Source organism: Lampris incognitus, chromosome 21 (genome assembly GCF_029633865.1).
Source record: "Lampris incognitus isolate fLamInc1 chromosome 21, fLamInc1.hap2, whole genome shotgun sequence".
NCBI lineage: Eukaryota > Metazoa > Chordata > Actinopteri > Lampriformes > Lampridae > Lampris > Lampris incognitus.
This window is the reverse complement of record NC_079231.1, coordinates 25,066,714-25,082,952: the sequence shown is the minus strand read 5'-3', so window position 1 is coordinate 25,082,952 and position 16,239 is coordinate 25,066,714. Positions and strand designations below refer to the sequence as shown.

Below are 16,239 nucleotides of genomic sequence, written 5' to 3'. Positions count from 1 at the left end.
TTACATTCAGATGTGTGATATTTTTTATAGTGTTTCTGCTATGCTTACATTCAGATGCGTGATATCTTTTATAGTGTTTCTGCTGTTTACATTCAGATGTGTGATATCTTTTATAGTGTTTCTGCTATGCTTACATTCAGATGTGTGATATCTTTTATAGCGTTTCTGCTATGCTTACATTCAGATGTGTGATATCTTTTATAGAGTTTCTGCAATGCTTACATTCAGATGCGTGATATCTTTTATAGTGTTTCTGCAATGCTTACATTCAGATGCGTGATATCTTTTATAATGTTTCTGCTATGCTTACATTCAGATGCGTGATATCTTTTATAATGTTTCTGCTATGCTTATGTAACCCACATGATTACATGTACCCTGTGACGTATGTAAGTTCCACGAGTAGCCTCTAGGAGGCACACGAGCTACAGAGTTTAAACCATGCAAACAACCGTCGACAATAGAGAAGAGAAATACGGATATTTAGAAATACGGACAACTTTGACTATGGATACCTGAATTATTGATATTTGAACTACGGATATTTGAGCTACAGGACATTTGAACTACGACAAAAAGATCCCTCCCACGAAGCTTCCTTGGTGAGCCGCTAGCCAAAGCTAAAAAGTAAACAGCGTTCTGTGTTCCATGTAATCATAGCCATTTACGTAGGATATCTTGATTTTATCCAAAGACAGATGATCTCCCGTTGAAGGAAGAAGGAAGACTCTTTTCTCTTGTGTTTTGTACGCTGCTGGAATCCTGGTGAGCTAAGAGTTTAAAATCTTGATATCTAAAGACTGACAATTTTCCATTGGTTGCTAAGCTAAGCTAACCCAGCTAAAACGTATATCTATGATCCTTAGCAGTTCCCATATGATTCAGAGCTTTAAAACCAGTCAGGACACCCGGTCCATAGGGTTTATTTGATGTAGGAATGTTAGACATTTTAATATAATAATATGCTTGTTGTTAAAAAAAACTGTAAGCTCCAGTTGCCACTAGCCACCGAGCCAACTCGGGCTACATGGCATGCATGGAACCCATAGCAGCCAGCTAGACGTGAATTCACGTTGATAGTGCCGCAGCCTGGCTGCGATGACGTTGTTTTTAACTGTTCTTACAGCAATAGGCTGTTGTCATTCAGCCGCATATTAGTTATATGTAGGAAATGATTTAATTCTGAGAATTGACTCTAGATTTGGGTATTTTTATTTTTTTTGTAATTGTTTGATAGAGATTGCAATTAATAAGGAATCTGTACAATTTTGTGCAGACTGGTTTTTTTTGTACCCCGAACAACCCCCCTTGCTACACCCTTTTGGAACCCTTGGATACCCCCTTTGGATTGCCCCCATCATCGCCCTGGATTTGGATTCATCATCATCGCCTCTACATTAACTTGCCCCTGTGATTGTGGTAGGATCTGGACATTGCACCTTGCACAGATTGGAAGACTGAATCATTCCCCCTTTTCTTTTCTTTATTATTTTCTTTGAGTGCACTCATACTTTATTTTGGATTATTTTCTTTAATTTGTTAGTGTAGAATATGGCTGCATAAGTAATATATTAGAAGGGTATAAAATAGAATATAGATAGATATAGACAATAAATAGAATATTAGGAAGAACTTTTAAAAAGTATAATAGAGTAAAATATATATATATAACACATCTAATTTAGTATTGATATTGAAATAACTTTACTTTGAACTGTTGAAATACATTGTTTTTTTTATTGTAAACTATACCCACGAGTGTGTGTGTTGTCTTTGGGGTGAGTACTAGAATCCGGTCTAGAAAAAAACCTACACCAATCTCCACTGAACTTAGACATTAGACTGTAAACTGGCCCTGCGCAAGCATAGGCCCATTCCCCTGTCGTGCAGGTTACACTTACATTCAGATGTGTGATATCTTTTATAGCGTTTCTGCTATGTTTACATTCAGATGTGTGATATCTTTTATAGCGTTTCTGCTATGCTTACATTCAGATGTGTGATACCTTTTATAGTGTTTCTGCTATGCTTACATTCAGATGCGTGATATCTTTTATAGCGTTTCTGCTATGCTTACATTCAGATGCGTGATATCTTTTATAGTTTTGATTTATGCAGTTTAACATTAATGTGAGTTTATAATGAGTGTGTATTGGAGAGGTTAGAGTGGGTGACGTCACGCCCGCTCTAAACTTCAGCTGTTCTGCCTTTCTTAAAATGTTTGTGCTTCCACTCTTCCTGCTCCTACATCTTTCACTTCTAACACGCAGTTTTCCGTAGAACTGTAGACAAATGTGTGCTGTTTCACATAGTGTGACTCCTAACGCTGTGCGACTTGTGGTTTTTAAAACCCGGAGCTTTAAGCAACAAGAGGCGCCTCCGCTGCTCCATAGATTCTAATGCAACTTGAGGAGCGGATTATCAAAGAAAAGCTGAAAACTGCCCCGTCTTTAACTCGCTCGTACGGCCGCATTTCTGACAGCAGGAACACCAAACTTGACAGAGACATGCAAGAAGCTCTTGTGGTGTTGATGATCTGATAATTTTGCTGACATGACGTACGGTCTTTACTCGACGGAAGGCTTTTGAGAGGGTCCGCTGAGACATTTCTCACGCTTGTCGCTGTCTACGGAAAATGCTGAGTCATTGTTGAGCACGCGCAATCACCATGGCAACCTCTGAGCGCAGCGTGGCACACAGCTGATTCAGATCAGCCAACGAGAACCACCGTGACGGTCGTTATGGCCGTTTTGGATTTTCCAAGTTTAATAACTTTGTTAAAAAAACACACACACAGACCTGCCGCTCTCTGAATTCCCCTGCATCAAATGTAGTTTTAGATCGATCGCACGAGACAAAAAGAAGTTACGATAAGATAAACGACCATGGACGGTCAACATGACTGTCTCGTAATTTGCGCGTGATCGTGCGCGTCACGTCACTATTTATGACGCGTGTTGGTGGTGTCACGTTACTATTTATGACGCGTGTTGGTGACGTCACGTCGCTATTTATGACGCGTGTTGGTGGCGTCACGTCACTATTTATGACGCGTGTTGGTGGCGTCACGCGTGTTGGTGGCGTCACGTCACTATTTATGACGTGTATTGGTGGCGTCACGTCACTATTTATGACGTGTGCTGGTTGCGTCATTTCCTTCGTGAAGTTCGTTGCTGTGTCCTAGAAACACCCAGCGTCCTCCAGTGCAGCGAACTGGTCTCAACTTGATTTGTGACGACGTCCAACGTGTCCGGTTACAGACGCACCATGACTACCACCGACGCCTTGCGGTATTTACTGGCGTTGGACAGCCGCCATTTTAAATTGTTTAAAATATTATTAAGTGGTTAAAATGTTAATGTTGGTGTCAGTTATTTTCTTAACGGACATACTAACATTAAGATATGTAATGCATTGATATCTCAACTGGGTATTTATCTTGACACAATATAGAGTTTAAAAACCACGGGCTCCAGTAGTTTTTAAGTTCTGGTCGTTGTTTGGGACCGTTTCAATATTTATTTTCAGTTCTTTTTTTACATGTCACTTTTTGTTCCGTTTGTTAGCTTAGCAACATGTGTTTTCCGTTTTGTTTTTCAGGTAATATTTTCACTTTTTCAATTTTGCTATTCAAGTTCAACCATGTCTCTCTGAAACAAACATTGTTTATAAATAGTATTAAAGTTGTTAAAATGTTAATTTTCGTATCAGTTAGTTTCCTATCAGACATACTAACACATGCAGTGCATTAATATCTCAGTTGGGTATTTATCTTGACAGAATATAGAGTTTAAAAACCATGGGCGGTCATTGTGACTGCCCACGGTGGTTTTAGGTAGGAGTAAAATCCCGGTCGTTCTGGAGTTTTAACACTTCTTTGGTGTCTGTGGTTTGGATCAAACACTTGACTGACATTTCTGTCAAAGTCCTGCTACTAAGTGTTACCACACAAGACACGTGGATTTACACACATTTCAACAGATTTCACAGAAAATTTCTTTGTACAGATGTAGTCAGGAGAGATGTTAGTTATTTTTAGTTGGAGCTGATTCTACACACACACACACACACACACACACACACGCACACATACACAAAGCAGACATAGACAGACACTTACACACACAACTAAGCGTGATTCTTTCCATTTTAAAAGTTAGAATGAAAACAAATCAAACCTACATCTGAGACATCATAAACTTCATCTGTCTGAAATTAATTCAACGAATTTCTTTTTACAAGGTTTCAAGGTATTTCAATTCTACTTCCAGCTTTGGCAGTGTATACTACATTTTCCTTAGAGCTGTTTCAACTACATTTTTTCCAACGCTGATTCTTCGGCTGATACACTCCAGCTTTTCTTTTAGTAATGCGCATTAGCTCCCAATTCTGCCTGTAGGCGATTACTTTCAAGCTTCCAGTTAAGATTTCAGCATTTCCAGCTTCTTTAGCTACTGACTTCAGCTTCCAACTGCCTCTATGACACGTTAGGTACTGACTTCAGCTTCCAACTGCCTCTATGACACTTTAGCTACTGACTTCAGCTTCCAGCTGCCTCTATGACACTTTAGCTACTGACTTCAGCTTCCAGCTGCCTGTATGACACTTTAGGTACTGACTTCAGCTTACAACTGCCTCCATGACACTTTAGGTACTGACTTCAGCTTCCGACAGCCTGTATGACACTTTAGGTACTGACTTCAGCTTCCAACTGCCTCCATGACACTTTAGGTACTGACTTCAGCTTCCGACAGCCTGTATGACACTTTAGGTACTGACTTCAGCTTCCAACTGCCTCCATGACACTTTAGCTACTGACTTCAGCTTCCAACTTCCGCTATTACACTTTAGGTACTGACTTCGGCTTCCAACTGCCTCTATGACACTTTAGGTACTGACTTCAGCTTCCAGCTGCCTGTATGACACTTTAGGTACTGACTTCAGCTTCCAACTGCCTCTATGACACTTTAGGTAGTGACTTCAGCTTCCAACTGCCTCTATGACACTTTAGGTAGTGACTTCAGCTTCCAACTGCCTCTATGACACTTTAGGTACTGACTTCAGCTTCCAACTGCCTCTATGACACTTTAGCTACTGACTTCAGCTTCCAGCTGCCTGTATGACACTTTAGGTACTGACTTCAGCTTCCAACTGCCTCTATGACACTTTAGGTACTGGCTTCAGCTTCCAACTTCCTCTATGACATTTTAGCTACTGACTTCAGCTTCCAACTTCCTCTATGACACTTTAGGTACTAACTTCAGCTTCCGACTGCCTCTATGACACTTTAGGTAGTGACTTCAGCTTCCAACTGCCTCCATGACACTTTAGGTACTGACTTCAGCTTCCAACTTCCTCTATGACACTTTAGGTACTGACTTCAGCTTCCGACAGCCTCGATGACACTTTAGGTACTGACTTCAGCTTCCAACTGCCTCTATGACACTTTAGGTACTGACTTCAGCTTCCAACAGCCTCTATGACACTTAAGGTACTGACTTCAGCTTCCAATTGCCTCTATGACACTTTAGGTACTGACTTCATCTTCCACCTGCCACTATGACACTTTAGGTACGGACTACAGCTTCCAGGTGCCACTATTGCACTTTAGGTATTGACTTCAGCTTCCAGCCACCAGTATTAACATTTAGGTACTAACTTCAGGCAGACTTTTGTTCCAACTTTTCCTACTTTCCTTTTTACAGAGCTCTAATTTCAATTTATTCAGAGACAATTACAGACAGGTTTGGAGCAAATGGTGTATACGTTGTTTCCAAAAAAGTGATACTTTCAACGTTAATGTAAATCAATGCCGGCTATGTTCATTTTTGTAATCTGTTGTCTGTGACGTTTTTTCCTCTTAACTCCTCTTTAGTCGAACCAGATTAGATCAGTGAGTCACTATTTCTAGACCAGAGCGTTTCACTAACAATAGGCCATAATGGCACATTCTGTGTCTAATCTACGGTACAAGATTCTGTCGAATCATTGTTCTGTTCCAACAGCTTCAGACAATCTAGCACCTTTTTCTTGTAACTACTGCCTGGTTACTGCCATTTTACAATGCTGTGATTGCAACTATTCTCCAATCCTCTGTGAACAGTACACATGGCCACTTTAAGTCTGGTTAATGGTCATGGCAATTTGCATATGAATCCAATCGTTGGTTTGGGTCGTTTTGCAACTGTGCTGTTTATAAGGGTGGGGACACGTACAGTCAGGTGAGACTGAAAAGGTCACTTAGATGATGGTGAAACGTTTCTGCCAATAAACCCTGTGTCCAGATGAACCGATTCACCTTTTGTGAATTTCCTTACCGGGATTATAGAGCATGCATCAAGACTTGGTGAGGAATACACTACCAGAGGAGATTAGTTTGCCCCAAGCTTGATTACATTTAAATCCAGGGTTAAAACGTCCCTGCGAACCACAGCATTTCATTAAAGAGACCCTTATCAGTGTTTGATTCTAGTTTTGTCAATTTGATAAAACTGTTTTTTTTTACACTTATTAGAACTGTAGCAACTACAGAGGTATAAAGTTGATCAGCTACAGCATGAAGATTTGGGAAAGAGTAATAGAAGCTAGGTTAAGAGGAGAGGTGATGATCAGCGAGCAGCAGTATGGTTTCATGCCAGAAAAGAGCACCACAGATGTGATGTTTGCTTTGAGAATGTTGATAGAGAAGAAGAGAAGGCCAGAAAGAGGTATGAGGAAGTCGGGAGTTGCAGAGAAGTATGTAGGAGTGGTGCAGGATATGTATGAGAGAAGTGTGACAATGGTGAGATGTGTGGTTGGAATGACAGATGGGTTCAAGGTGGAGGTGGGATTACATCAAGGATCGGCTCTGAGCCCTTTCTTGTTTGCAATGGTGATGGACAGGTTGACGGACATGATCAGGCAGGAGTCTCCGTGGACTGATGCAGTGCCCTTCTCAATCTCTACACCCAGCCACACAGCCCTACTGCTCTTGCCTAAAGTGAAAGAAGAGCTAGCAAGGATGGAATCACAAGGTGTCATATCAAGGGTGGATGAGCCAACTGAATGGTGTGCCGGGATGGTAGTGGCACCTAAGTGCACTGGGAGGGTGCGAATCTGCTCAGACCTCACCGAACTTAACAAGTCAATTCGAGAGAACGACATCCACTCCCAGCCATGGAACAAATGCTTGGACAACTTGCTGGAGCCAAGGTGTTTTCCAAATTTGATGCCAATTCTGGGTTTTGGCAAATACCTCAATCAAAAGCATCTTCCCTGTTGACAACCTTCATAACACTATTTGGGAGGTTTTGCTACAACAGACTGACTGTGCTTTGGAATAAAATCGGCACTAGAGCACTTCAAAAAAAGAATGTCACAGATCCTCGACAGCCTGGACGGAGTGCTCTGGGTGGGGTGGTGGATCCGTAGATGATTTTTAAATTTGTGGTATTAGAGCTTTTGACCGCCATCTTTTTGCTGCAAATCCAACAAATCGCCTCCTCCAAGTTACTGGGTTGTCCTTTTTCATCTAGCTTAAAATCAAAATGTGCCACAGCGCTGCTGTGCTGTTTGGCTCTTCAACTATGTCCATGATGTTGATGTCAACACATGCTCGTCCAAATGCAGTCGCTGAATATTATAGAATATTACAGAGTAAGCATCTCAAGAAAAACACTTCGTTGGCGCTAATTCACCACTCATGTGCCAGGGGCGCAACAAGATGATGTCAATAAAAGAGCGCCAGTCAAACAACAAACGGTGGATGTCTGTGAATGTTCTCATTCATCCAGGTCATCATGGTTATCCAAAGGAGTTGAATCAAGAGCAACTGGACTTGGTATATATCCGTGAAGACGTTTTGCCTCTCATCCAAGAGGCTTCCTCAGTTCGTGCCTTTCTGACTAGACCAAGCTAGTCTGACTGGCTGGTGATGAGACTCAGTATTTATCCTCTAGGAGCCATGTCAGAGCTATTGATATGCGTGACTGCGTTACACGAACTGAGGAAGCCTCTTGGATGAGAGGCAAAACGTCTTCACGGATATATACCAAGTCCAGTTGCACTTGATTCAACTCCTTTGGATAACAAACGGTGGAAAACGACGTGGAAATAGTGATGGAAAATTACATTTCTGTTAGTTTCATCCTGCTGTTTTTATACAAATGAATGGAACCGATTCTAACGATGATCAATCGTGATCAGCCGATTAATCGTGATCAGCCGATTACATAGTAATTGTGACAGCCCTATGTATACAGCATTTGAGAAAGATTTTTGTTTTCATAAAATGAACTAATCAGTTTCATTTTGTTCTCTGTGATATGCCATGTATTTCCTCTGACTGCTCTTTTGGCTGAAACCTTTACCACAGACTGAACAACTAAACTGCTTTTCTTTCTTTTTTGTGTGTGTATGCTCATATGTGTCTGCATATGCCCTCTAACAAAAAGCTTCAGCACAAACAGATCAACTACTACACATGAGAATATGTACAGGAGAGATGTATGTATTCTCATGTGTATCTGCAAATGTCAACTTGGAAGTAAACCCTTTACCACACAGAGAAACTAAAGGGCTTCTTTCCTGTATGTATTCCCATGTGATACTCCATGTCCTCGTTGATAAAAACCTTTTGCCAGACTGAGCAACTGATGGTTTTTTTTCCTGTATGTATTATCATATGTATCTGCATATTTCCTCTTTCAGAAAACCCTTTACCACAGACTGAGCAACTGAACAGTTTATTCTCTGCAGATCTCATATTACTGATTTTATTGATTGTTGTGTCCAAACCTGATTGAGTTTCTTTAGTCTTGTTCCAACCATCATCACTGTCTTCAGTCTCACTTTCACAACAGTCCGAAGAAAGGGGATGACCATCATTAGTTTTTACTAAATCACCATCTCGATCTAGGTTACTGGCTAGATGTGATAGTCCACAGTCCTCTCCATCAGGCTCTGGTTTCATCTGGTCATTTGAGGTGCTGGCTTCTTCAGTTTGGCTTTGATGATGCTGTGAGGACTGACCTTTCTCTTCATCATTTTCAATCTTCACAGGCACAGGAGTGAATGGCAACTTGGTGACATCAGCCTCCTCATTCAATCCTTGAAACTGCTCTCCTTCTTGACTGCTCCAGAGTTCCTCCTCTTCCTCTTTAATGTGTGGGGGCGCTGGCCTCTCCTGGTCCAGACTTGGGCTCCACTCCTGCTGCTCAGATGGCACCTTCTCTTCAAAAACTAAGAGCAGCAGGTGGTCTAGAGGGGAGACAAAATACAGATGATGAGGAAAAATATGACTGGATTGAATGTTGCTGTGTCTGTATTTGCCTGCTTCCACGTTACCACTGTGCAGGTGCTTTATCCCTTTGTTCTCTGCTTAATTCTGATTTCTGTGAATATTTTCCTTTTTTCCTATGGTACCTTAACCTTAAACAGTGGTGCCTGTAAAACCTGTATCTTTGCAAACTGTGATCACTCACTTTTTCAACTATTTATATACCATCGCTCAGTACTTCAGAGCAACGTGTTAATATCACATCCGAAGGATACAATGACTCTGGACCCTCACTTCCCAAGACCCATCAAGATGCAAAGCTCATCCTAGACTAGTACAAATGACTGCTGTACTTGAAAGCAAAATATTCACTCTGGAAAAACAAAACTGACCTGCAGACATACTGCTTATGCCTGCTCTCAGTGAGCTAGCCTGAATACAGGTTAAACTTCAGCTCTAGACGACTTCCTACATTTTCTGAGCTCAGGAAATGTAGTTGCCAGAACTATTTTTTTCCAATAGTACCTGGCCAATGACCCCACTCTTCTGAGCCATCTCGGTTGCTGCTCCACCCCCTCTGCTGATCCGGGTAGGGCTGCAGACTACCACATGTCTACTCTGATACATGTGGAGTCGTCAGCCGCTTCTTTTCACCTGACAATGAGGAGTTTCACCTGGGGGGGATGTAGCCCGTGGGAGGATCACGCTATTCCCCCCAGTCCCCCCTCCCCCGAACAGGCACCCCAACCGACCAGAGGAGGAGCTAGTGCAATAACCAGGACACATACCCATATCCGGTTTCCCACCTGCAGACACGGCCAGTTGTGTTTGTGGGTATGCCCAACGAAGCTGGTGGTAACACGGGGATTCGAATTGGTGATCCCTGTGTTGGTAGGCAATGGAATAGACTGCTATGCTATCTGCACGCCCCGGAAGTTCTAGAATTTTCTCAAATTAAGCAAAGAAAATCAGACTATTATCTTTGGCCTAAGGACAGAGGCCGAAAGTTATTGCTCACCGTTAATCCTTGTAAATCAAGACTACAAATCAAGCCAGAAATCTGGGCACAAATATAGACTCAGAGCCAAATTCTGATAGCCATATGAACACGGTAACAAAAATTGTCACATTACAATCCTGAAAACATGGCAAGGATAAGAGAATGTATGCCTAAAGAAGACTTGGAAGAACTTATCCGTGTTTTTATTTCCAGTACATTAGACTACCGTCTTCTTCTTCTTCTCCTCCTTTCGGCTTGTTCCCTGTTTCCCAGGGGTCGCCACAGCGGAATCGACAGTTTCCATCGGTACCCTGTGAGGGCACAACACCGATGGCTGACTTGTCAATCCGCATAATGATCTGGCAAAATTTTACGTCGGATGCCCTTCCTGACACAACCACTAACCCTATGGACGGGCGCACAGGTAAAGCGCTGGATGCCATTCCAGTATTCATGGACCTCCGCTTAGTAATGTGCTTAAATTCAGCGGGCTGTCTCGTCTGATCTGAAGTCGTAGTCCAATCATGGATGGCGTGCGTGGCTGGCGCACAGCTCACGGCAGCTGCCTTTGCTCTTCTGCACGCCGCTGAGACACCGACAGCAGCTCTCTCAGCACTCACGGAAACCCCTTCCCTCACAGTAATGCGGTCAGCGGTGAAAGACAGTCCAACACCGGCGCTTCCACCATTGAACGGAGCATAGAGCGAGAGCTACGCTGAAACCAACACGGTCTTCCCTTGTGGGGGCCGAAAGCGCGGAGGCTTGCGACACCCCAGCCGCGGGTGGTAGAGGTCACCCTCTCCTTCCCGATTGATGGCAAAGCGATGCTCAGACAGGCGTGGCCCCGGGAGGAACCCGGGGGACACTCACTTAAGAGCATCCCGGGGACGTCGAGAGGCAGGGGCTGGGACAGACGGTGGCTCGCGTCACGGCGGACCTTCAGCTCAATCCCGAGAACCAACTACGAGCTTTTTTTAACTGCAGCAACTTTAAGATACGCTATTGGAGCCGGAATTACCGCGGCTGCTGGCACCAGACTTGCTCTCCAATGGGTCCTCGTTAAAGGATTTAAAGTGTACTCATTCCAATAACAGGGCCTCGAAAGAGTCCTGTATTATTAGTTGTCGTCACTACCTGCTGCCTTCCTTAGATGTGGTAGCCATTTCTCAGGCTCCCTCTCCGGAACCGAACCCTGATTCCCCGTTACCCGTGGTCACCATGGTAGGCACGCAAAGTACCATCGAAAGTTGATAGGGTAGACATTCGAATGAGACGTCGCCGCCGCACAGGGCAGGCGATCAGCCCGAGGTTATCTAGAGTCACCAAAGCGGTCCGAGGAACCCCCTTACGGAGGAGCGCTCCGCGAGGGTTTTGGATCTGATAAATGCACGCATTACCGAAGGTCAGCGCCAGTCGGCATGTATTAGCTCTAGAATTGCCAGTTATCCAAGTAATGGAAGAGGAAGGAACCATAACTGATTTAAAGAGCCATTCACAGTTTCACTGTATGGGCTGTGTGTACTCAAAATACAAATGTCCCCCATGACGGCAGTAAACCCCACAGTAAGTACCGCATTAAGCCTGTTTCGCTGCTTGGGTACGTTGAGGCCAAACATACAACGGCCGCTTCGCTCAAACCAGCAAACTAAAGACTCCCGTTGTGGAGTTTCACCGATGCGGCTGGTGGATCTCGTCTAACAGTCTGTGTCTGTTACTGACTGCTAGACAAGCGCCATCAACCGCGTTGAAGAGACAAGCGGCCGCGTTGCTCTTCGTACACACTCATTGATCTCCATCGAGTTTCTTCGGTTCAGCTTAACCAGATGAAGGGCAAACTCTCCGGGTGTCCGAAACCACAAGTGTTCGAGAATCTCAGCAGTTCCTCGGTGGAGAACCGTACAAAACGCACCTCTGACTCAGCACACTCACCACGCTACCATCATTCAGATCACCTGCACTGTAAAAGAAGAAAAAAGTAACCATCGGGTACCCGGAGGCGCACGGAGGGGACGTCAGGGCGAGCCGCCCCGCCCCGCGCTTTGTTTCATGGTTCCCAGAGTAGCACCGGAGTTGGGGGACCCCACCGCGCAGCCGACGGTGCCCAGAGTTGTGTCATTGTTGCCGCCCTTGGGTGAACTCCGCAAGACCGAAGGAACCGGCCACCCGAATGCCGGCAAAGCCGGCTGGTGGAGGCCCTCTGAAGGCGGGTTAAGTCAGCCCATCGTATATTAGACTACTGTAAATGTCTTTTTTTCTGATCTTCCCAAGAAGCTATCAAATAGCTACAACCGAAACAGATTGCTGTTTCTACAGTTCTGACAGATTTCTTCAGTGGCTTCCAATCAATCACAGAATTGACTGCTCCTTGTTTATAAATATCTTAATGGTTCAGGGCCGAAATACATCACTGACCTGCTTTTAGAATATAAACCTTCCAGACCTCTCCGGTCGTCTAAGGCGGATCTGCTAGTAGTTCTGGGGGTAAAAGCCAAACATGGTGAGGCAGCATTCAGTTATTATGCAGCTCAGAACTGGAATATACTACCTGAAGAGGTTGGTTTGCCCCAAGCTTGATTACTTTTAAATTCCAGATAAAAACTTCCCTGCTAACCACTGCATTTCACTAAATACACACCTTACACACCACACCTATTTGATTCTATTTTTGTTATTAATTTTCTAAAATTATTCTCATCTCATCTCATCTCATCATCAGCCTCTTTTCCAGGGTCGGGTCGCAGTGGCAGCAAGTTAAGTAGGGCACTCCAGATGCCCCTCTCCCCAGCAATGCCCTCTATCTCCTCCTGGGGGATCCCAAGGTGTTCCAAGGCCAGATTGGACATGTAGTAGTCCCTCCAGCGAGTTCTAGGTCTACCCCGGGGTCTCCACCCAGTTGGCCATGCCCAGAAAAACTCCAAAGGAAGGCGCCCAGGAGGCATCCTGATCACATGCCCGAACCACCTCAACTGGCTTCTTTCAATACAAAGGAGCATTGGCTCTACTCTGAGCTCCCTCCGGATGTCTGAGCTCCTCACCCTATCTCTAAGGCTGATCCCAGACACCCAACGGAGGAAACTAATTTCAGCCGCTTGTATCCGTGATCTCACCCTTTCGGTCACTACCCAAAGCTCATGACAATAGGTGAGGGTTGGAATGAAGACTGACTGGTAAATTGAGAGCTTCGCCCTCCGGCTAAGCTCCCTCTTCACTACAACAGTCCCATACAACGTCCGCATTACTGCTGATGCTTCACCAATCCGCCTGTCAATCTCCCGCTCCATCCTACCCTCACTAATGAACAAGACCCTGAGATACTTGAACTCCTTCACTTGAGGCAACAACTCATCCGCAACCCGAAGGGAGCAATCCACCATTGTCTGATAGAGAACCATGGCCTCAGACTTGGAGGTGCTGACTCTCATCCCAGCCATTTCACACTCAGCTGCAAACTGCCCCAGTGTGCGCTGGAGGTCACATTCTGATGAAGCCCACAAAACCACATCATCTGCGAAGAGCAGCAATGCAATTCTGATGTTCCTAAAATACGCCTTGAGATCCTGTCCATGAATACCACAAACATAATTGGAGACAAGGGACAACCTTGGCAGAGTCCGACACCCACTGAAAACGTGTTCGATATTGTGTCAGGAATGCAGACACAGCTCTCACTTTGGTTATACCAAGGACCGGATGGATTGTAGTAACTGCCTTGGTACCCCATTTTTCCGCAGTACCCCGAATAGAGTGCCCCGGGGTACATAGTCATAAGCCTTCTCCAAGTTCACAAAACACATGTAGACTGGCTGGCCAAACTTCCATGTCCCCCTTAGCACTTCCGCTAGGCTAGGGTAAAGAGTTGGTCCATTGTTTCACGGCCAGGAATAAATTCACATTGTTTCTCCTGGATCCGAGGTTCGACAATCGGTCGGAGCCTCCTTTCTGGCACCCTAGAGCAGACTTTCCTTGAGAGGCTGAGCAATGTGATGCCCCAATAATTGGAGCACACCCTCCGGTCCCCCTTTTTAAATATGGGAACCACAACCCCAGTCTGTCAATCCACGGGTACCGTCTCCAAACTCCACGCGACACTGAAGAGGTGTGTCAAGCAAGACAGCCCAAAGATGTCAAGAGCCTTCAGCATGTCAGGACGAATCTCATCCAAATCCGGCGCCTTGCCACCAAGGAACTTTTTAACTACTTCAGAGACCTCTGTCAGGGATATGAGTGGGGCTTACCCCGAGTCTTCAGATTTTACCTGACGGCTTCCCTCACCGCTGGTGTCCACCAGTGGGTTCTTAGGTTACCACCTCAACAGGCACTGATGACCTTATGACGACAGCGCCTGCCTGCCGCATCTGCAATAGAGGCTTTAAATATGGCCCACTCAGACCCACCACAACCTTATCCCAGAGAAGCAGCTTAAGATGAATGAATGAATATATATATATATATATATATATATATCACGTTTTTTTCCCAGAAACCATCAATGGTGTTGTTGATAAAAGTGCTCAAAAAATTAGGTGTGAATATATATATAAATATATCTTTGCTGCTGAATTGTTGAGCTCTTTTTTCTACATTGAAGATTTCACTGCAACATCCTGTGGACATACACACACACACACACACACACACATACGCTACCGTTCAAAAGTTTGGGATCACATTGAAATGTCCATATTTTTGAAGGAAAAGCACTGTACTTTTCAATGAAGATAACTTTAAACTAGTCTTAACTTTAAAGAAATACACTCTATACATTGCTAATGTGGTAAATGACTATTCTAGCTGCAAATGTCTGGTTTTTGGTGCAATATCTACATAGGTGTATAGAGGCCCATTTCAAGCAACTATCACTCCAGTGTTCTAATGGTACAATGTGTTTGCTCATTGGCTCAGAAGGCTAATTGATGATTAGAAAACCCTTGTGCAATCATGTTCACACATCTGAAAACAGTTTAGCTCGTTACAGAAGCTACAAAACTGACCTTCCTTTGAGCAGATTGAGTTTCTGGAGCATCACATTTGTGGGGTCAATTAAACGCTCAAAATGGCCAGAAAAAGAGAACTTTCATCTGAAACTCGACAGTCTATTCTTGTTCTTAGAAATGAAGGCTATTCCATGTGAGAAATTGCTAAGAAATTGAAGATTTCCTACACCGGTGTGTACTACTCCCTTCAGAGGACAGCACAAACAGGCTCTAACCAGAGTAGAAAAAGAAGTGGGAGGCCGCGTTGCACAACTGAGCAAGAAGATAAGTACATTAGAGTCTCTAGTTTGAGAAACAGACGCCTCACAGGTCCCCAACTGGCATCTTCATTAAATAGTACCCGCAAAACACCAGTGTCAACATCTACAGTGAAGAGGCGGCTGCGGGATTCTGGGCTTCAGGGCAGAGTGGCAAAGAAAAAGCCATATCTGAGACTGACCAATAAAAGAAAAAGATTAAGATGGGCAAAAGAACACAGACATTGGACAGAGGAAGACTGGAAAAAAGTGTTGTGGACGGATGAATCCAAGTTTGAGGTGTTTGGATCACAAAGAAGAACGTTTGTGAGACGCAGAACAAATGAAAAGATGCTGGAAGAATGCCTGACGCCATCTGTTAAGCATGGTGGAGGTAATGTGATGGTCTGGGGTTGCTTTGGTGCTGGTAAGGTGGGAGATTTGTACAGGGTAAAAGGGATTCTGAATAAAGAAGGCTATCACTCCATTTTGCAACGCCATGCCATACCCAGTGGACAGCGCTTGATTGGAGCCAATTTCATCCTACAACAGGACAATGACCCTAAACACACCTCCAAATTGTGCAAGAACCATTTAGAGCAGAAGCAGGCAGCTGGTATTCTATCGGTAATGGAGTGGCCAGCGCAGTCACCAGATCTGAACCCCATTGAGCTGTTGTGGGAGCAGCTTGACCGTATGGTACGCAAGAAGTGCCCATCCAACCAATCCAACTTGTGGGAGCTGCTTCTGGAA

General features: G+C 44.2%; 1 protein-coding gene across 2 annotated transcripts in view; it reads right to left on the bottom strand.

Annotated features, from left to right (window-relative positions):
* LOC130131688 (zinc finger protein 436-like) overlaps positions 1 to 16,239 on the bottom strand; it is a 62,092-nt gene that overhangs the window by 14,839 nt on the left and 31,014 nt on the right. The window contains exon 3 of one of the 2 annotated variants that reach the window (XM_056301469.1): positions 8,776 to 9,237. In XM_056301469.1, coding sequence (XP_056157444.1) covers positions 8,776 to 9,237 — 462 coding nt within the window. The remainder of the gene's footprint in view (positions 1 to 8,775; positions 9,238 to 16,239) is intronic. The other variant, XM_056301470.1, reaches the window with a different exon arrangement.